General features: G+C 48.0%; 1 protein-coding gene across 2 annotated transcripts in view; it reads right to left on the bottom strand.

Annotated features, from left to right (window-relative positions):
* Positions 1-22,271, bottom strand: part of GAB2 (GRB2 associated binding protein 2) — a 127,668-nt gene that overhangs the window by 12,872 nt on the left and 92,525 nt on the right. For both annotated transcript variants that reach the window (XR_009957337.1, XM_062567395.1), the window contains exons 3-7: positions 10,436-10,676; positions 4,492-5,078; positions 3,179-3,273; positions 1,644-1,926; positions 388-478 (exon numbers count right to left, since the gene is read on the bottom strand). Coding sequence is in view for 1 of the 2 variants with exons in the window: in XM_062567395.1 (XP_062423379.1) it covers positions 388-478; positions 1,644-1,926; positions 3,179-3,273; positions 4,492-5,078; positions 10,436-10,676 (1,297 nt within the window). In the remaining variant the exon portion in view is untranslated. The remainder of the gene's footprint in view (positions 1-387; positions 479-1,643; positions 1,927-3,178; positions 3,274-4,491; positions 5,079-10,435; positions 10,677-22,271) is intronic.

Below are 22,271 nucleotides of genomic sequence, written 5' to 3'. Positions count from 1 at the left end.
TCAGTCTGACCAAGTTCAGCTGTTCTTATGTTTGTATGTTCCTAACACATGACCCAGCTCTTGATTTTAAAACTGACAAAAGAGCATCTATCTTCTGGGAAAATTCAAGTCCGCATCCAAACTTTGGGCTTGCTTCTGGTTTGAGTCAGGATGGCATATTAGAAATGTGTCCCTTCACCAGAAAGAGATGACGGACAACAAGAAACCTCTGCAGACAGCAGAGCAGAAGGACAGCTGGCATCCCTGTGACATTCAGGCAGAGATGTTTAACCAAAGGCAAAGGAGACACTGAGGCTACATGTAGACACCAGAGAGAGTGGGACCTGGCTGAAACAGGGATCTGCCATCAGAGCAAAGCAAGCACTCATACCCCAACCAGGTACTCACGTAGGCCTGGACCAGGATTTAGTGACTGGTGATTTGAAGGGAAGCTCATCAATGACTGTGTTGTTCCTCAGGTCCAGAGGTGATGGTTTTGCTGAGAGGGAATACGAGAAGATGACTTTTTTTCAGAGGGAGGATGTTCACAACAACTCAGCTCTCACAACTGGCTTGAGAGGGGATGATCCCCCCAAACATGCTGGTTGTTTCCCACTCCGCTCTCAGGTTACTCAGCCCACCAACCCTCCTTCCACCTGATGAATATCCCCAGTCAAAAGGGGATTGTTTATGCTAAGATTACAGGAAATGAGGCAACTTTTCCCTCTGATCCATGGCACACAACTCCTCCTGCCAGTCTCCAAGGGTCCCCAGCGCATAGGTGGCTCCAAAAGGGGAATGTGCCTTCAAGGAAATGGAGATTTGCTAAAAATGCCCAAACAAAGGGCGTAATAAGCCCTGATGAGTGGGAAAAGCCTCCCGCTGCTTATGGCCAGATGATAGAGCTAGACAATACCAGGCTGCTGCTAGCACTGAGTAGCCTCTGGCCAGAACTTCCCCTGAGGAACTTAAAAAGTGAATCTGCAGTGTAATACGAAAGCTCTTCTAATCACGATTAGTTCATTATGTAGAAGAAAACAGCACTGCTTTCTAGCCCCAGACCTCACCTAGTGCTCTAATCTGGTTACATTCTGACAGCCTGCAGGCAGTGAGATGGAAACTTTCCCCGCTCAGCATCTATTTGACTATGGCCAAAATTTCCCTGATGGTCTGGGCAATGATCAGAGGTATGACTTGGAGGGAGAAGGTAAAGCTCCAAGGGTAGAGCTGCCTAAAAACAGCCAATAGGAAATACTAGGTGAAATTAGGGCCATCTGAATATGACCCAAGGATTTTGAGGCAGAAAATAGGGAGCAGTGGAGGCAAAAGGCGTGAGGTTGTGCCTGTGTTATGCACCTTCTGTAAAGGCCAGGAAAGAATTGAGGTAGGCTGTTTAGAAACACCACGAAAGATGTATCTTTATCATAGTCCTCCTGAAATCAGAAGGTGATAGGGAAGGGGAAGATCTGAATGTTTGACCGTGCTGTGGCTGCTTAACTAATTACACTCTGAATAGGACTAGGCAGTGATGTGCATGCCTGAAGTCCCTGGAAGATATGCAAATACTGTTGCTCCATACAGTACACACAATATGACAGACATAGCCTGAAGCATCACAAGAGAAGGGTTCCTGGAAAGCTTTCCCCACAAACAAATATCCTTACCTTTCCGGTCGGGTTTAAGGTTGCGGTTGACTGGTGGGGGCTGGATCTCACTCAACCGTCTGTGGCACTGTGTCATGGCTCCTCCTTTATGCACTGGGAGGGTGCTCGAGGACAACCCTACTAAGTCGAAGTGATGTGGCCCAGGGCTCATCGGGATGTAGAGATTTTGGGCATTGTCATTGGCTTTCTCTGTGTGGATCAGTGATGATGAACCGGGGTTCATTGGAACATAGTTGTCCTCGGAATCGGCACTGTGTGAGCGGGCCACGGCAGCCTTAGCTTGCTGGAGAACATGCAGGAGGCAAAGAGTCAGGACACGTTGAATGCATCAGACACTGTTCAGCCCAGTATAAATCCATCCTTGTTATCATCACTGAGCACTAGCATTGGGGATGGGCCCAGCTCTAACTCAGGGCCTTACACATACCTGAGCTGGCGCTACTCAGGCTAATCCCAGAACTAGCTGAGTTGATGGGATGGAGATAGCATCTTGAATAGTCACACCTCTTCCTGTTGCAGCCTGTCTGTACCTATCAATACACCTCATCTCAGCACAGAGGGAAGGGACCATATCTCCTCTCCCTTGCCACGAGTTTTCACAGGTGATGGCTCACTTGCTCCTCCACATCAGCCTCCTGATGTGGTACCAGCACTCTCGGAGGGTTAATTACAACTGCTGGGTCCCAGGAGCCAGCAGTCCCCACACTAGTTCTACCTCTCCTGCTTCAGCCCCTGTTTGCAAGACATTGAAACATCCTGAGTTCATAGAATGATCTTAATCCTCCAGACCTGAGCCTCTTCTCATGAACAGAGTGTGATTTGCAGAAGCAATGCTAACCTGGAAAGTCATTTTTCCCTGGGTTCTGGCCATGACTAAAATGCAATATGAAAGGTTGCTTTAATGTCATTTCCAGCTCAGGAAGTCTTAGAAAGTGCACAAAAGAGTCTGCTCTGGCAACATTTCAAATTCAGCTCAACAGCATCTCAGGCTTACAGGATGAAGCCAAACTCCTGGGCTTTTTTTGGGTCAGAGCTGCAGGCAGATAACTCTGTAGAAGCATCCAAAGCAAAGCTCTGCATATGATGCCAGAAAGTTAGGGGGCTGTCCCTCTGCTTCTGCCCTGTCGGTCATCACTGCAGAGACCACAGTGAGCTGAACAAGAAAGGCTCAGATCTACAGAGTTGTGCAGGTACCAAAACCCCTTGTAGATGTGAGACTGAGGATTTGTCTGCCAGGAAAACTGCCTGCAGCATGTTCAGGGAGCTGAACAAATAGTTGTTATGAAATGGTGCTTCTCTCATATTTGGGGTGCGTATTGAGGAGCAGCTGTTGCACTTCCGATTGCACAAGGAGAAAAAAAAAATCTCCTTATGGACAAGGTTTCAACTGAAGTCGCTAATAAAATCATTCTTGACTCAGCTCTGCAGGACTGAACTTGGATCCCACCAGGAACAGATTTGTCTCCTCTCTGAATCCAGAAGGCACACATAGCCTATAGCCTATAGCACCGCAGCTGATACCAACGCCAACTTACCAGGTAGGAATTGTACCCATCGTTCATAGACTCAACTGACTGCACAGCACTGCTGCCTCCGTGCTGGGGATATTCATATGTCTCACAAGAAGAAGCTGCAACACAGTCACAAACACACAGTATGTTGCAGCACAACTGCTAATAAATGTGGCCCCTGGAAATAGAATCCCATATCCAGATAATTTGAACTCATTACCTGTTCTTGCTGTTTGTAGCGTGCTGTGCTGGCAGGAAGACAGGGTTTCTAGCCTGCCACATCTCCTTTGACTTCTACCCCCTACCATGCTCCCTCCCAATTACCATCTCTCAGATGTGTCAACACAACTGCGTGTGCAGTCCGGACCTAGCCTTGTTCTGTCAAAGTACTGAAAAACCTCAGGGCTGAAACCGTCAGATAACGTGTATGACAGAAATAAAACTGGGTTAAAGGAGAGACAGGTGAGGATGGGCTGCTAAGCTCTTAGTCTCGCCTATCTGTCGCTAAATGTTGGTCTGAGCTCAGCTTAAATGATACACGTTGGTATTTAGGTAGGAGGAGATGGAAGAGATGTTTGAGAAAGCTGTGTATATCATTTTTGATATGTTGTCTCTCCTACTATTCCTTCTAAGTTACCTTGCAACTGTCTCACCCACTTTCTGCCTATGGAGAAATAGCAAGGCATAACATAATGCAGTTATATGACCCAGATTAGAATGGGTGATCTGGAGAGAAATCACTCTGTCCTAGACTCTTTCTGTCCCCTATAGGACTAGGCATAATGTTTGGAAAGGGCATGCTCATCCACGTGCCTCTTGGGGAGCATTTCTGTGGCGGTCCTGGAAAATCATGCTCTCTAGGCATGGCCAACAGGAAGGATGGCTCCGCATATCTCAGAGACATGAAAAATTCCAGTCTGGTAAGCAAAATCAAGGCAGCTACAGGTTGAAGCAAGTTCTCAAAAACCTAGTTATTAACTGAGATAAAACACATAAGCTAAAAATGGCAAAAGTTCTCAAAAGCAAAATCTGATGAAAGACCAATGGGGTCCAGGTGGGTGCAAGGAGGCTTGAGGTTTTAATTCAAGGCACAGTGCATTCAAGAGCCAGGTGAGAAGCCTGGGTGTGCAGAGCACTGACAGATGTCTCTACAGGGCACAAACCCATCTCATAAAAAGAACCAGGCCAGATCCTCACCTGCGAGAGCTTCGTTTTGTTCAAACCCATCATGCTGGCTTATGCCAACAGAAGCACTGGCCCTACAGAAATGGAGTTTTACTGTCCCAGCTGATGCCACCAGCTGGTAGAAAGGTACTCCTCTCCATTCCCAAATTTACCTCTGTGTAGCCTGCTGTTCTCCACCGCTGGTAATGTGTTCCTCCTGGGAATCGTGGCTGCCAAGGGCACCAATCCTAAGCTTTCGTTGGCCTGGGGTCTCTGTGGTGGGCTGCCCCACCGTGGCTCCATCTGCCCGGGCTTTGGGGGCCGCGGGGGTGGCGCGGCAGGTGAGTCACTGGCAGCCACGGCCAGAGTATTGTGGTTCTTATCCAGTGTAAATGTCCTGGGGATCTGATAGATGGAGAGAGGAGTGGAAGGGATGTCGTAGGAGTCTGTGGAGAGCTCCCCAAACTCCTTACACAGGGTGTTGTTGGGAGTCTTAAAGGTATAGACTTCCTCGTTATCTGTTTCGGAGCTTGTGAGGCTTGACTTGGTGTGGGTGTAGGAACCGAAGCTCCGTGGGAGGTCGTACGCACTGTCCCTGAACTCTGAGTTGTGCCGGCTGGGTTTTGGTAGGCTATAAAAGCCATGGACCTGCCCACTGACCCCGTTCATGCAGTGTCCATTGCCCTGGGAGAGCTTCTGAACAGCTGTGTCGCTCCTCATGAAGAACGAGGATCTTGTGGCTTGGGAGAAACTGGCACTCCTAAGGAAGAAAGAGAGAAGGGGGCTTAGATGTGTGGGAGAACCTATCCTGGGCTTGCACCATGCACCTTGGCTGCAACTCCACCGCGTGGTCACAGCCCAGACCTAGCTCTGTCCCCTCAGTTGCAAGTCTCTCAACCCACATTGTCCCCTTCACTGCCTTCTGCCTTCAAATCCAGAAAGAATTTGAAGGCAGCAACCTGGGGGATCTGGAAAGGAATAGCAAGGCTTGGACAAACTGGGGTTGCAAAAGGAGCAGATTTTGCCTTTTTTTGGCTGAGAGGAACAGAAGAACACACCATCATGGCTAGTAGGACTGATGGGGAACACTGGTGACCAGCACAATTGCTTGGCGGCAAGGTTGCTCTCTGTAGTAGGTTACAGGCGAGTGATCCCATTTTTCTGTTGCTCTCCAATAACTTAACACTACTTGACTTCCTCACAGCAACACCCAAGACGAAAGGGATTTGTCCATGCAAACATGCTCATATAAACTGTCCACAAAATTAGTGGAGGGAGACAAGCACGTCTAGAGCACATTTCATCTCATCCGTGAGGGCTGTAAAATGAGCCAGATGAATCACACCCCAGAACTGCTTGTTCCTCTCCAGCTGACTATAGATGGGGTTAAGGCTGATGAGCTCTGGTGGAGATGTCCTTGTTACTACTGTTGCCATTCAGTTCCCGCAGGTTTGCCACACAGCACCCTGTCAGGGCAACTGGAACATCTCGGACCAAGCTCTGACCTCACTGAACATGCTAACAACTCATTTTGTACTGAAACACCTTCAAAATACCTAAGCACCACCTATAACTTCAACCTCTTCCCAGAGGGAAGCTCATGCTGTTTGTGGGAGGTATGTGCTCAGAAAGCTCTATGGCTGAGCTATGAATGAACCTTTTATTCAGGCATAAATTGCTCCAAATAGGCAATTTTTCCATCAGGTAAGAACAAAGCAAGGCTGTAAAGAGCCCCCCAGTACAGTGCAACATTGTCATCATCGTGCCTCGGCCACCCAACAGCCAGTGCAGGAAAGAGACTCATTTTCACACCCTCGTAAATTAATTTGAGCAAGACTTAAAAATCCTTTATGGGGATTTTCAAAGTGTTCAGGGGATGCTGTGTTCATGCCTTCCTGCAGGGCAATACTCCATCTGCTCAGAGAGCTAGAGGAGGTCACTGCTGAGCAGATAACGGGAGGACTGGAGGGGAAGACTCCATGCGAGCTCTCTACAAAGCTCGCCAGCCTCTGATGCTCTCTGATCAGGTTCCTTAGATATGATCCTGCCTGGATAATCCCCCAAAACTGGAGTGTTAGAAGGTCAGTCAATAGCTAAGTGTCTCTGTGACACTGCTCATACATGACCCCTATCTCAGGGATCGCCTTTCTGTTCCCTCCTTGCTGCTGCCGGACTCGCTGAGCGTCCCTGTTTGTTATTTAAGCCTTTGCGGCTGGTGGTGACAGAGACAATTTCCTTCCTTCGGCCCAGAGAGCTGTAGGAAGTCAGTGATGGGTAAAGACATGTTTTGTTCTTCTCTTCCTTTCATTGTGGCTCTATTTAACTGCTTTTTGTCTGGTGGTTATGAGCCTGAGCTGTCATCGCCACGTAGGCTGTAGGATGGGGTGTTTGAGGCATGTTTTTGGTGCTTCAGGCTGGACTGCTCTGCAAGCCGCACAGCCTGGAGGAGATGAGCTACATTCCTGGAAGCTCCTTTCCTCATCTGGGACCTGGGTTTTGCAGCACCTATCTCAGCTGCAGGGTGAGAGGAAATAGTCCCATGGTGTAATTCAGATTTACAAAACCTTTCAAGTTCCTCAGGGTGTGGGAGTAGTGTGGTTACTAGGTCCCTGCTTTGTTAATGATTCTTTGATTTGTATGGTGGTCATGCCAAGAGACACCAGCAAAGACCGAGGCCACATAAACACAGGCACTGTGGAGACCTAAGTCTTTTAATGACTGCTCATTAGCCATTGCTCCTCTGCTATCAGTAGATCCCCTCCAAAGCCCCCTGGCAAATTACGCATTTCATCTGCTGCTGCCACCTGTTTTATCCCTCATGCTGCTATTGCATTCTTAAAGCACTTAAACTCCACTTTTTTTTTTGCAGAAGATCACAAGTTCCATGGGAATTCTGGGCCCATAACCCCGGCAGAGGAAAATTTTCAAGTCCAGTTCAAATTTTCAATCTCCAGTTGGCCACACAAAATCTGGACTTTAGACTTTTGTCTCCTACTGCCTCTCCACAAAGCAGCTCCACCAGCATCACCAGCAGCAAATCCTGCAAGATGTGGGGAAATGTAACCGCTGCTTGTGAAGTGCTGGGATAGGAAAGTGAGAAGCATCGGAGACAAGTGTGGGAAGAAATGATGGCTCCATCTTCAGAGCAAGCTGGCACTGAGGTCTGGAAGGCACAGGGCCGTTTCTAGCAGTGCTGCTGAGTAAAATACAGCCAGGTTGCTTGCTCAGGGAGCTCCCTGAAACAGGCACCCAGAGAGGTTATCCTGCAATGAAGGTCTAATGCATCTGCACGAAGAGGGCCAGTTCAGGATGAGCTGGCAGCTTTGGGCTGGATTCATTTGCCTGCACTGAGGTACAACCAAGCGTGAGCCAGGCCTTTCAAGACTGCATGCCAACAGCCATAAAAGGAGCTTAGACCTGGGGAGGCCTCATCTCGAGGACTGGGTCCAGTTCTGGGCTCCCCAGGACAAGACACACATGGAGCTACTGGAGAGAGTCCAGCATAGGGCTACAAAGTTGATCAGAGGGCTGGAGCACCTGCCCTATGAGGAACGGCTGCGAGAGCTGGGCCTCTTCAGCCTGGAGAAGAGAAGCCTGAGGGGGGATCTGATCAATGTGTACAAGTTCCTGAAGGGAGGGTGTCAAGGGGATGGGGACAAACTCTTTTCAGTTGTCCCGTGTGACAGGACAAGAGGCAATGGGCAGAAATGGGCAGAATGGGCAGCACGGGAAGTTCTGCCTGACCGTGAGGGGGAATTTCTTCCCTGTGAGAGTGATGGAGCCCTGGACCAGGTTGCCCAGAGAGGTTGTGGAGTCTCCTTCTCTGGAGATCTTCAAGGCCCACCTGGACGCAACCCTGTCTAATATGCTCCAGGTGACCCTGCTTGAGCAGGGAGGTTGGACTAGATGATCTCCAGAGGTCCCTTCCAACCTTACTGATTCTGTGATTCTATGATTCTATGATAATACTGAAATATTTATTTTATTTTTATGTTACATGACCTCTGTTTTGACTGCAAAAAGAAAGACTCAAAACTCACCATTTGTTCACATAGGAATCTGGAAGAACTTTACCTCCTTTCCAGGTGTGATATTAGGTCCCATTAAATACCTCTACATAGACTCCTAAATGTGAGTGTCTTTATGTGGAGCTGATTCCTGCCTTGTATCAATCACAGAAGATGGGAAGAAATGAAATGCTTATACAGGGGTGGGGGTTCACTTTCCCTTGGCCAGGAAGAGCTGGGAGATGCTGTTTTGCACTGCGCTGGCAGGGCTGATGCTGCGCAAGGACAGTGGCACTGTTTCCTGGAGCCATCACGAGATGGCGCTCAGAAATAGGGCTTATTTGGGGGAAAAAAAAACCCTGATGCTGTGGCAGGACAAACGAATCCTCCCAGCCTTTGATGTTCAGTCTGTCCATGAGATATCTGGACTCTGGCAGGACCCAAAGTATCTCAAGGGTTAATTATTCAGCATCTCCTGCCAATTAGCTGCTATCATCCTCATTTTATGGATGAGTAAAGTAAGACCTCCAGAGCTGCAAGGGGAACAATTTGCAGCCTAGCTCCGCACACTAACCATTGATCACTGCAATTATTTCTAGCTCAGTTGTGCATGCTGCCATCGGCCAGGTTATCTCTGCCCAGAGCCCAGGGAGCTGGCAGGGAGAGAGTTTGGTGCACACCAAGCCCTGGCCTTTGCTCTGTCTTTCTGCAGGTCTTAGCTGTGCCCAGAGTAAGGTTGGCAGCTCTTCGCTTACGAGAGGTGTCTAACAGCTGGAGCATCGCATAACTTTTTTAAGCACTGTTCCATTTACTCCATCTGAAGTTAATTTTCTCCCTCCTTTATTTAATTATTTTTTTTTTGGGTAGTAAAAGGCAGCTGCAGCAGGAAAATTCAGCAGAGGCTCCAGCCTGGTCTCTAGTCTCCCACCAAGCCAGCTGGGCTCAGACCGCTTCTCCCTCGGTTCCTCCTCATGCTCCTGCAAGCCAAAACTCCTCACTATTTAAGGCAACTGGCTTGGTCTGGAGGCGGAGAGTTGCTGTTCACTCATAAATACCATGGGCTGCTGTGAAGCCATATGAACACTGGGCTTCGACAGGGCTGCACGAACGCTATCTGAAACGGCAGGAGAGTGGTGGCAAACCCACTCGCCTGTCCTCACTGTTAGGTTTCCTTATGAGAGGATTAAATTAGGGCCCTGTTTGCTGAAGAAGGAGTGGAAAGCCAGAGAGGAGAGAATTCCCCTGAGGGGATAAATTCCTGGCTAGCTTTGCCAGCTCCATGCTGTTCCTCCTCCGCAGCTCTTAGGCGGACAGTAGGTTATGGACATAGAATCACAAAAAAAAAGGAAGGGCCCTTTAGATGTCACTTAGTCCTTCTCCTGCAGGCTCATCTCTCTAAGCAATCTCTGCCTGGCACTTATTAAAAGCACCTCAGGGGTCTTAGAAACTCTTTTTCAATCCCCTTCCAAACAGGAATCTGTGTCTCATCAGTTCTTGCCCTGTGAATGTGGAGAACACTTTATCCTTCACCTCTCTGCAACATCTCACGTAGCAGAGGCTTGTTATCTCGCCTCCCCACCGCCCTCTCTCCTCCAGACTGCACGAGTCCGGCAGCCCTTCCCCAGGGCATAAAGACTTCTCCAGATGTGTGAGGGCAGAGAGAGTGTCTGCAAACCCTCTGTGAACTGTGGGACCACACTGCAGAAGAGATCTTCACCACCGGCGGGGTGGAGGCCGCCCTGCCAAGGCTGCTTTAAATTAAATGGTGAGGCAAAGCATACTGCCAAAATCTCCAGGGGCTGGGCAACGGGGAGCTTGGGGCTGCCCACCGCCCTGCTCTGCCTGCTCCGAAGCAGACACTACGCCTTGGCCCAAGCACCATTTGTGTCTATGGAGCAGGATTATGAGGTAATTTGGGCTGAATGGGACCCTGGGACGTGTTTAGTCCAGTCTCCTGCTCCAAGCAGGGTCAGCAATGAGCTCATACCAGGTTGCTCACAGCTTCGGTCTTGAAAACCTCCACAGACACGTTGTTTGTTGTTTGTCCCCGACTTCCCCCACCCCTCCATTCGCTGTCCTCTGAGATTCACTCCCAGAAAGCTGACAGTACCTTGCATTTTCTGATTTTCTACTCATGCACTGGTGCAGGAAAAGGTAGTCCTGAGGGGCACTGGCAGACAGGGTGGTCTGGATGTGGTTGGCCGGCGAGTCGAAAGTGAACAAGGTGGGCTGGCTGGAATGGGACGGTGCTGAGGACTTGCGGTCTCGGAGCAGATGGTGGTTGGAGCCGCTCAGCTCAGCTGGGGAGGAACGTGGAGCATGGTTCATGGAGGCAATACTCCTCAGGGTATCTGTGTGAGGAAAAACACATGAGGTCATTTACGTATGCCAGGTCACAACCAACTTAGCTGCTTCAGCCAGGTCTGGCACGGTGTTCTGCCAGAGCTTGGATGGCCCTAGGTCCCCGTGGGAGGTTAAGGACAAAGCTGGGGTGACAATTCAGGCTGCTTGACACCACAAACAGGCTTCCTGGCCACTGGATCTGCATGTCCTGACAAGCTAGCAAAACTTGTTGGCTACTAGCTAAATTCCTCATATTTGCTAGCCTGTGATATTGGCTGCGACCAATAGAGCACAGAAACACTGTAACTGCCCCCAACACCATGGGATGAAGTTCTCAAGTTTCTTCTCACCTCCAGAATGAGACCAAACCCCACTGGAAAATGGGCAAATCTGTGCTGTCCCCTCTTAAATAATTACAAGATTTAAAGCCTCCAGGGTGGTGCCCTTCCCGAGCTTGAATGATGTACATCAAGACTGCACTGTGGCTTTTGGTGTCCCACTTCAGGTCCTTGGTCTGCCACAGGACACACGCTGCACTGTGGTGGAGAGCGAAGCAGATGTCCTGAGGACCTTCTCAGTGGGAGGTCTAACAACTTTGCCCATGAGAGACTGGACTCAGTGACCCAGGCAGCTCACGTTCCTAGGATTTTCCTTCATTTTCCTCACAAATGTTAGATTACATATGTGCTCAGGCATTTATGGAGATCTGTGGGGTTTACTTATGGCTCTGAGAGTTGCAGTCAGAGAGAACCAGATGCCTCTGCCTACAGAAAATGCAACCATAGGCACCAGCTAGGGAAATAATATTTAGGTTATTAGGTGACTATATTAGGTGACTACAACCCTCCCAGCTCCCACATCATGTTCAGCTCAGCCTCAGCTGACATGATTTAAGTTGTCCGCTCCATACCTCTGTCTAAGGTCATCACTGCAACCATTTTACAGGGGAGATAAACTGAGGCATGGAGCAGGAATGTCGATGGGCACAATGGGCAGCAGAGACCAAAAAATACTCCCAGGTTCCTCAATTCTCAACCACTTTTGTGACTTCAGAAGACTTTTTGCTGTTTTCTGCTAGCAAAATGGGAGGCAGACAAAAGGTTTAACGTCCAGTCCCTCCCCCTCCTTGTTCAAGGATCAATACACTTTAAAATATTAAATTCATTTCTACTCAGAGTATCCTAAAGGTCAGAAATAATCATTCTGCTATTCCAGCTCTCTGATAAATGTACTGCAAGAATTTGAACGAGGAATGATTTTTTACAGCCAAGCTGTAAACCCCATTAAAAAAAAAAATCAAGCTGCAGAATATATTGGAAAAGCTGATCCATCTCAGGCTCCAGAAACTGCAGTGGTCTCTCTGCCATACATGCACTCCCAATGTGGAGAAAACACTCATCATGTGGCACTGAAGTCACTCTTTTTCATAGCTGTGATTTTAACTGATTTGCTGCTGATGGAAAATGAGTTAAAGAAAAGAAAACCTCACAAAAAGGCTTGATCCACAACACAGAATTCAGTCCTTTTCCTGGAGTGATCTGGAGGACCGCAAAAGAGGCGATGTGCCTACCTCCACCTGATGCCTTGCTATATGATTTTTTGGGGGCATATTGGTTGAATTAAGAGTGATCCAACCAGCCAGCAGGATGGTGGGAAACAAATTAAATACAGCCCGGCTCACAGGAGCGTGCCGTAGGACGAGGCTCTGCATTAAGATCAGCCTTGCAGAGGGAGAGCCTGAACTCAATTACATTGGCAAAGAGCATGGAAACGAGAGCAGAATTTGTCTCAGCTTTCAAATAAGATTTTGATCACTCTACAACCCATTATCCTCCTCCAGGACCGTCGGTAAGTGCCGTCTAAACGCTGCATTTGTTTAACCCTTCCTGAGAGATAAGGCGAGGGGGAAGATAAGGATAGTAGCGCTCGCTCGAGTTGAAGGTCCTGCGAGCCAGGACGCCATCCCCAGTGGTGACAGATATGCAGTGAAACGGCATGTGGACCACCCTTTCCTGGGTAAATCAACCCAGTTTTTGGCAACCACTGACCTAGGAATTTTTGACATGTTTCCTCTAACGTGATGTCTCTTCAAATTTGGTTTCAGAAAGAGGCCAATGTGTAAAATTTTTCAGCTTTTACAGATTTTTTAATCTATCAACTCCTTCTCTCAGTCCTCAAATCCTGTGAGAAATTTCAGGCCTGACCCCCTCCCTTAAGTGCAGAAATGTAATCATGAACAGGACCTAGCTCTCCATCTCCGTGAAATGGCCACTATGGCTTAGATAAAGAGCTGCTCTGCACTGGGCGATTTTTCATCGGCTTCGAAATTGTGTCAAGATATGAAATCGATCTGTCTGCTGTTCTTTCCCTGCCATTACGTTCTTTCTTCTTGTGATACTGCAAACTTCTACTGAGACAGAGAAAGTACATTAATAAAAGCCAAAGCGTGTGGCTTGACTCTATTGTTTGGTTTGCACTGAACACAGGAAGGATCAATATTTAACGTTGACATTAATGGTGTGGGATGAGAGTTTAAAACTCCAACTCCTGTCTTCTTTGCATGGTCATTAAAGATCTCTTGGTGCTTTTCATGGGAGTAAATCTCTGTCTCAGTGTCCTTGGACAAAACAGTTCCTTGACCCTCATTCTTATTAAATATTTATCCCCTACTAATGCAGGCTGATCCCCACTGAAAAGGGAGCCCAGTGAGCTTTGGCAATATAAATGTAGCTGGCCTTGAGGCCAACCAGTGTGGCAGAGTCCACGTCCACGTTGTTATCCAAAACAGTGTGGTCATGCACAAAGTACCTACCAGGTACCTGGTCCTGCCACCTCCCAAGTCATGGATAGGAATTGCCCTTGAGATTGGTCCTGGTCAAAATCCTTCCAAGGAGGGGGATCAAAAATTTAATAGTATAGATGATGGCAGATCAATATGTCATGTCCCCGTCCTGGATGCGTTTAGCTAACAAGTGCAAATGATGCCTCTGGGGACATATCTCTTCTGTTAAGTAGGAGATGCTGGGATGTGAGCTGGTTGTTCGCACTGTTTGGTGGTTCAGGTCTGCTCCCAGTACACTGTTCTCCATATCAACGCCTGGGCTTGGTTTGGGGAATTGTTGCCCACAGGCACCACTTGGGGAAGCATCCAGATGAGATTGCACCAAGTCGAGTTCTTTCTATCCTGAGTTCTCCTCCACCACTATTCTGGTAGGCTTTGTGCTTCCAAAACCTGTCCAATTGCTCCCCAGATGCATCAAGCCTGCTCTTTTCCTGGTGCAGACGGTTTGTAGGTCAGTGCATGGTTACATCAGTGGTCCTACCGCAGAGGGAACAGAAATGTGGTTCCTGTCTCCCCAGACAGCTGCTTTAAGTTGCTCTTATTACTTCAACAGCCCCAATGCAGCCATCAAAGTGTGTTAAATATAATAGGCCTGATCTCTGGTCTGGAGGCCATGTGGCCTGGCCTGGCTCATGTCTACTGGCCTAAATTCTCTTCCCATGAAAACAGTTGGAGGATGCCCACAGGGAATTGCCCCTGACCAATGCTACAGCCTCCTGGGCATTGCCTGGGAGGATGTTGGGCAACATAGCCCAAAATATGCCAGGGAGTTCACAATTACAGAGCTGGGATAATGCTGGGATCAGCATGCCTGATTTACCCACGCTGACATGGCTGAAGAGGAGATCTAGGGCTTGGTTTGCCGCTGGCCACCTCGCAGATGCTTCTTGCCCCTTCTCTGTCTTGCTGCTCTTGAGCTCCCTGCAGCATTGGAACTCTGTGAGCTCCTATTTGCTTTAGGAAATTACGCTTTGCACTGGTCTAGCTACTTGGTCAGCCATTTTACAACCCATCTCCACCCTCTGCTAGGCCACTCCATGCCATCCAAACTCTTCTACGGAGGAGATGTTTCTTGCTGTAACCCTAGCCTGACAGCAGCATGCCTGCTGCATTGCAAATTTAAACTGCATTATTTGCCGAGTCCATGCAACCCACCGAATCCTGCACTGCCAGAAGACATATCCCTTTTTAAAAATCAGTTTGATTTGGGGAAGTTGGGAGCACAGCACAAAAGCAGCAGTCATTGAAAGCAGGATTAATAACTCTGTGGTTATCCCCGTTACTCCGAAAGCATAAAACAAGACAGGGGCAAAGGGGAGCAATGGGCAAACTCCAGTAAAAGCAAGCTGCTTCCCTAGGGGAAGCCACTCTATTGACGGCAGCATCGATTTTCGAAATGAATTCCCACTCCACTTTCCACAGCGACCCGGACGCTGAAAGCATTAATGGGAGTGAATTCAGAACTCACTTACGCCATTAGGTTTGCGAGATGAACTCCATAATAGCAGGTGAGAGATGGATTGTTTTGTCGGCCTGCGAGGGTATTGCAAGGGCTGGAAAGATAAATCCTGCTGCTGCAGAAGTGGACTGCCAAGACTGCTCTTTATTTTATTTTATTTTATTTTTTTTGCACTAGAGAGAAAAGGCTGCCTTGTGTGCCTGGGTCAGACATTGACAATGTGTCCTTCTGGTGGGGCGGAAAAGAAGACAGGATCGCAGTAAAGAAGATCAAGGGAGAAAAATTATCTTTGATAATTTGAAGTACTTAAAGAAAAGGCCAAGACATTTGTGCTTTCACATAGGCCTGAAATGGAGAGAGGTTATCATGTGGGTGAGCCCCTACAGGGAAAATTATGAGCCCTGGGACAGAGACCTCACAAGACCTTGAAAGAGGTCATTTTAGCCCCCCCATGCCGCAGCTCCCTGCTCTGAAGTGATGGGGATAAAGGTTCCCTTCCTTTGCCCGTGCAGGTCGGTTAGATAATAACCTTGCAGTGCTGCACAGCTTGCAAGGCATGGTGCTGGGTAAAAACCCAGCGTGCCCCCGCTCCTAGCCGACTGCCTCTGGGCATTGTTTCCATGCGGATCATGAACCACAAAGACAGTTTGGCCAAGAGCAACCAACACCCAGAAGAGCAATGCTTGACCTTCCCCTGTGGCCATCTGTCTTGGAGAAATGGGGGCTTGGGCATGTGTCCCATACCCCTGTTCCTTACACAGTTGACAGTCACAGGTGTTAGGAGACAAAATGCCCCTTTTGCCCTACACAGCCATCCAACACTATCTCAGCAAGCTTGGTGCCCTCAAACACCTCAGAAGTCAGATGTGAGGGCCCTGGGCGGGTACCTTTTGCTTTTGTGCTATAAACCGACTTCTCCAGCCAATCTGCTCTTGGAGGGCAGGGTGGCAGGGAGGGAGGCAGGCTGAGCAGTGTGCATATATGCCAATTTGTGTCTCTTGGCCTTGGGACCTAGGATAAGCCTGTGGCCCTCATTTATTTAACAGCCTCTAAGTCCCTTGGCTTTAGGTTGAGATCTTGAGTTTATGTTGAGGGAATGTATCAAATAAAGCCAAGGAGGGATCAGATCTTGTTCCAGTTCCTACTGCCATTCCCAGGGGGGCAGAGTTAAGGTTATGTGGCTGGGCCATATGGGAAGTGTCATCTTAACCCCACATTTCCTGGACAGCCCTCCTCTGAGTTCTGGGAATTCAGCTCTCATGGTCTGGAAAAGGCAGTGCTGAATGCCTAAACTTAAACTTCATGTCAGCAGCACAGCTTGCATGCAAACGTCTCCTTGGGTTCATGCTACAGATGTTGCACTGATCTCTGCTGAGCCAGATGCTCAGCTGGTGATTCGGTACAGCCCTGCAAAACCCCGTGTTGCAATGCTGGCTTTTGTCAGCTGAAGGCTTGGCCCTCTGTAATCCAGGTTAAGACGTGCCTGTTTGGCCATATGCTGCAGCAAGGAAAAAAAAAAAAACTAATCGAGACTCTATCCCTGAAACAAAAATATGCAACTAGAAGCACGGCCAGCAACGGTATTGACTAGGCTGGGAGCCAGGAATGTTTTATGAATGTTTTTGATCCCCCAAAGTGGCATTTCCCTCACTGCTGACAGCTCTCAAATTCCCTTGCTTAGAGCGCTTGACTATTGCTATGTACACATATTTTTACACAATGTTCCTGTGCTTATCTGAGTAAAATAATTACTCAGTCTCTTTTGGAAATTGTTGCTCAGAAAAGAGCCTTTTTAACCATCACAGCTAACATGATGACAGCTTTCCCTGCCTTAAGTCAGAGGCTGCATCTAAAATTCCTTACACTCATGGACTTGAAAAAGTGCACCTGGAAAGGCTGCGACTCTTCATCACAGTTAAATCCCCCAGCTCCCGTGGACAGTTGCAGCAAAGGGGCCAGATGTGGTTTTCAACATGCCTTGAGCAGCATGCAATTGCCCGTGATTTGTACAGAGCACTGGCCCATGCAGGGATTGATGGCTCTGGCAAATAAGGCTAATAAATGCATTTTCGGATGATCTCTGTTCTGTGAAGAAACAAGGGTCTGTGCTCTAGAGGAGCACAGCACGCTAATCGATCCCACAGGTCATTAGTGATTCATCGTTTCAGCTTGTGCTTGTGCTTCAACCATACGATACCTGCCTGTGATGGGAAATGGCAAAGCCTGAGACCTCTCTGCTGACTTTGTGCCAGTTAAAACTTACAGCAAATGATTTTTTCAGGAGGGAACAGGAGAAATCTGCTAGAAATAATGCACTAAGAGGCAATGGGGGAGATTAGGGCTCATGTGCAACCCTCTTTCCTACTTTTTGCAGCCACTCCTTCATTTATTAGCAAAAGATGATAGGCAGCTTGGATCCCTAAATCCTATCCCACATACCTTAAGGTACCCTGGCTGCTTTGCACTCCACAAGGGATACAACAGAAAAGTGGTTTTGGTTTCTCAAGTAGCACTTTGGTCTCAAACGTAGGACTTGTCTTATATGCTATGGGTATCGTGCATGAGTAAAAAGGCCACCTAAATCTCTTGGACGGAGATCACGGTGGGCAATCCCACGCTTTGGACACCAGGAGGGCAGAGCTCCTCTCCAGGGCTGTGCATCACGCTGGAGTAACTTCCCGGAGCAGCAAGGGACCCTGCCTGCATGTCTGCAACCGCTGCCAGCAGCACATTTCTGCCGACTCTAGCGGAAATACACAGCAATGTCTATTCTAAAAAAAAAGAAAAAGACAAACAACCCTACCAAAACAAGGCACTTCACATGCTTCTCCTGGCGCGGACAGAACAAACAACCAGCAGAACAAACAACATGTCCGATATATTAGTCAGCTCATGTGATGCGTTGCCAGAAGGCCCTAAGATGCAGTGAGGACGATTGTGGCATGGAAGGAACATTTATTCAGCAAGCCTTCCCCATTCCCTCCCATTTGGATGGCATTTGGACAATCTGTTGCGTGAAAGAGAGATGAACGTTCATTGTCAATCTGAGGACGCTTGGCAAGTCACCTTATAAATGTTTAATCTGACAGGTTAGTGGGAAAGTTTGCTTGAACCAGATACTTCTCCCTCTCCTGTTTCTTGCTGACTTGTGGCCTTCTCTGTTTTCATCCTGCATGATCTCCCCTCGCATTTGGTGCCCTTCAGAGTTTCACTTAATGTGAAAATCCTTCACTCATCTTTGCACTTCTGGGGAGCGCTAAGATTGAGAGAGCCAGTGCATTGCTGTAATTTAAAACCCAACCCAATGGCTAGGCTGAAACTTGACCGCTGAGTGGTTTCCAGAGAAACCTGAGGAAGTCGCGGTCCCGAGCGGAGCATGGTGACTCCTCAAAGGCACGGTGACCGCTGCTGTCAGCATTGGGGTGTGCATTATCTGCTCCTCTCTCGGCTGCTCAGTCCCTGGTTTCCAGCGTGGAAACCACCTCTGGCCCCTACTAGAATTTCAAAACTCACACATAATCTGTGCTGAAATACGACCTGCGGCAGATAAATCGTGCTGAGAGAGAGAGAAAATGAATCTTGTGAGATTTAAGCTCTTTTGTCAGCCAGTGAGTTTGATGGAAGAGAAATGTTTTCAAGGCTTCATGATGTGTGAGGGAGATTATGCAGGGAAGGGGAGGATGATGTACATGAAAGCACTTGGGTATCGTAATACCCAGCATTGCAGGGCCCAAATTTCAGGTGTCAGGCTGTGAAAGTGAACTCACAGGGTGGAGTTCAGCAAAACAGAGGAGAGGACCTGTATCCAGCACGGCTGTAGGTGGGAGACAGATGCTTTGAGGGACCCTCAGTAGGGACCCTCAGTAGGACGGCTGGGCACAAGCAATGCCGCCTAACTGAGTGCTTAAGGGAGTGATTTCAGGAAATCTGTGCACTTTGGTATCTCCAGCACCTAGGATGGTCTCTGTGGCATGTCCAGCTCCTCCTCCTTTGCTCGAGCTTCTGAGTCTTGCCTGCACCTGTTCTGCGGCTGTGTTTCCCAGGTCCTGCCCCAGAGCACCTCATCTGCTGCCATAGGCAGTGACTACGTGGACAAAGCTCTCAGGCAATGAAATCTGGATAAACTTTTTGCTCTACGTTATCAAGCCCTGGAAACAACATTCGTCCTTTCCATTTCTGTCCCTTGAAGAGGAGTTGAAGGGCAGGGAAAAAGAGATACTGGACTTTGAAGACTTTCTTTTCTAGCCTATTTCTGTTGCTTATTTCCATGTGCTTTCTAAAAGGTGTACGAGGCTGGGGAGAGAAAGAGTATCCCCAATTTATGGACAGGGATCTGATGCACAGAGGGGCTAAGGGCATGGTTTCTCTTACCCAATTTCAAACATTTAAATGTCATTTAGCCTGAGCTATTCTATGTTGGCTCTATATACAATGGGAAGAAGCCTCCAAAAGGTGAAACACCTCAATTATCCTAAGCATCTAATGCAGGAGGGGGAGAATTACCCTATAAAGGTCCCTGTATCTCCCTCTCAGCAGCAGAAGGTCCATCTTCAGGCTTGGGGGAGCTCCTTGAACATGAGGTGGCTGAAGTGGGATGCTACAAGCCCTTCGTGGCCTGAGTACCTTCCTACAAGAAGCCCATAGCAGTGCTAAGAGGGAACCCTGGGATGCAAGAGCCTTCTCTAGGGCTGGAGCAAGGGCCATTCTGCAGCAGCCCAGCCAGAAAGTGGAGCAGATAGTCTCCATCTCTCCGCGCTGCACGTCAGCATCCTTCTCTGCATGACATATCATCTTTTTTGCCTTCACACAAGCCCGTTGCTTAATAAACAGGTGCTGCTGCTCCACATTGCTTCTCCTTGTGTTGTTCAGCTCGTGTGTTAGAGAGAAACCAGTTGATGGGAGAGGAAGAGAGAATGAGACAAGGATCAGAGGAAATAAATAACATCCTCTGTGCCCATTAGTGTCAGCGTTCTGCTTGTGTTTGTAAGAACAATTAAAAAAATACAGAAACAAGGGCACTTTCTCCAGCATTGCTAGCCTCAGAGGAGCATGGGAATCAGGAAAAAAAATCACAGTGCTGGAGAGCAAGTGAGAGAAAGAGAGAGATGAGGGAAAAGAGCCAAGTCAGATCATCCTGACCTCAAAGCGTTATATATCTCAGTTATTTTAACAGAAATCAATTCTTTGAAGGACAAAGAGGGGGAAAAGGGAGAGAGAGAGTGCAACATGAAAGGCAAAGCTGTGCTCCTCCCGGAGCGGCCTTGTAGTTCACAGGAGACTTCCCCCCTACACACAAACCTGAATGAAAGCAAATGCAAACACGGCTGCTTTTCTAGTGTAAAAAGCACAGAACACCTTGGAAATGCAGGAAGGGAAGAGGGTTGGATATGCTGAGAGTTTCTTGTTTGCCATGACATGGGATGTTCATGGTATGCAGGCTCTGTCCTCCAGCAGAAGAAATGGGCACTGACCCAATTCAGTCCTAGGACTGTACAAAAAGCCAACTCAAGGCTAATTCTGCTGTCCCATAATGTCACGAATCTCCGAGATGCCAACCAAAAGGCGTGATGGGTGCGACTGTGCTGTGTTTGGCTCCTGGTGCCTGACCCCATCCACGACTGCTACCCTGGTAGGATTTTCACCCTTGAATGTGTCTCCACACCCCATACTGCTGCACAGAGCATGCAAACTCCAATGGGATGTGATGCTCAAAAATTCACCTCCCAGTTCTGCCTCGCGAGCCTGGACTTTACTCCAAAATCATGTTCCTGCACTGAGAAAATACCCTTTGTGGCAGTGGCCCAGATATGTGTTAGCGAGGAGAGAGGCAGCAACTGGTTTATCAGCATGCCCTGTGTGCGATGGTTACCCTTTACAAAGAAAATCTGCCTCTTGGTCTGTGAAGCTCAACTTTTCATGTCAATATTTGGAAGACTAACATTTGGCCTAGAAAGCCTTTTCCCTTCAGATTGGGCTGCCTGGTCCATGCAACGGTGCGCGTGTATTTATTTTTTTCAGTAATTGCTTCAGTGCTGAAGATAAAAGAAGAGAAGCGTGACCCTGGTTTATGAGCAACCTTGCAGTATTGCACCTGGCTATGCGCTTATCTCAGAGCCCTCACAGGCAGCAATGAACTAAAGCTGGGAATAGAGAAAAATGGCAGGGCAGGCAGCGTGGGATGGGACAGGCTTCATTTACTTTGCAGAAACAACATCGTCTCTAACCCTCTGTTTCATGAATCATCATTTCTAAGATTAGGGTAACAGTTTGATGAAGTGATAAAAAGAAAAAAAAAAAGGCCAGAGCTGTTTAATTTGGAATAGAAGGAGAAAGCATAGATAACAAGACTCAGCTGTAACTATAGATAGTGGTCTATAGTGGAAATAGAAAGTGGTCTTCAGGGAAGGCACTGCTCAAGGCGGGCACTGTAACCTTTCTCGGGGCAGGTTCCAGATTGCAGACATGGTCAAGGCAGTGCAGATCTACCAAATTATCTACTTTTTATCTGCGGGTAGCACATGCAATTTCTGCTCATGCCAGGGCCATCCCTAGTAGGGTTTGGATGGAGGTGCAAGCAGTATGTATAACCTACTGCTGCAGGTGCTACTGAATCAAATCATCAGGAAGAGCCATTGAAAGAGATAGCACATCCATATGGGAAAACATTTTTTCCTCCAAATATAGTCTTTCTGTGGCCCCAAACTGGCTCCTTCTTATTGTGCAAAACTAAGATTAGGCATTGTGTTTTGAGAGATAGATAGGATCAGTTATTGTAACTTTGGGCTTTTTCAAGTGGAAACTTGGCCCCTTGGCCATCAGACCAAAGTGGTTATGGCAAAGAGTCACTGCAAGAGCCACAGCATGGTGTCACACAGCTGTTTGGCATGGTGAAAGTGCAGATGGGCTGTGCAGGAGAATTAACACACCAACTATTTTTCCACTGAAACTGGGAAATGTTATATAATCCTGCATCCATGCCAGGCTGGGCAGTCACATGGTTAAATTCCTTACGTACTGATATTACCTCATTTTGTATGATAGGGACCAGGTTCATTTTTACCATCATGGTTTGTCCTTTTTTTTTGAAAATATCTGAATTAGTCCTACATGTAGCTGGTGCCCTGCATGCAACTCTCCGTGATGCAAATAAGAAAGAAATGGGTGATTTGAAGGAAGGTCCAGGAAACTTGACTTGGTTTCAAGTTGACCTTCTGTCTTCCCTTTGATTCCCACAAAAGCCTATGGTGGTGAGCAAGCCACTAGCCAAGAGAGGAATTAAGGGACAGATGGGGGTATCTCACG

Source organism: Rhea pennata, chromosome 1 (assembly GCF_028389875.1).
Source record: "Rhea pennata isolate bPtePen1 chromosome 1, bPtePen1.pri, whole genome shotgun sequence".
In the NCBI taxonomy this organism is placed as follows: Eukaryota; Metazoa; Chordata; class Aves; order Rheiformes; family Rheidae; genus Rhea; species Rhea pennata.
Note: the sequence above shows the minus strand (reverse complement) of the source record. Positions and strands in the feature narration are given on the sequence as shown.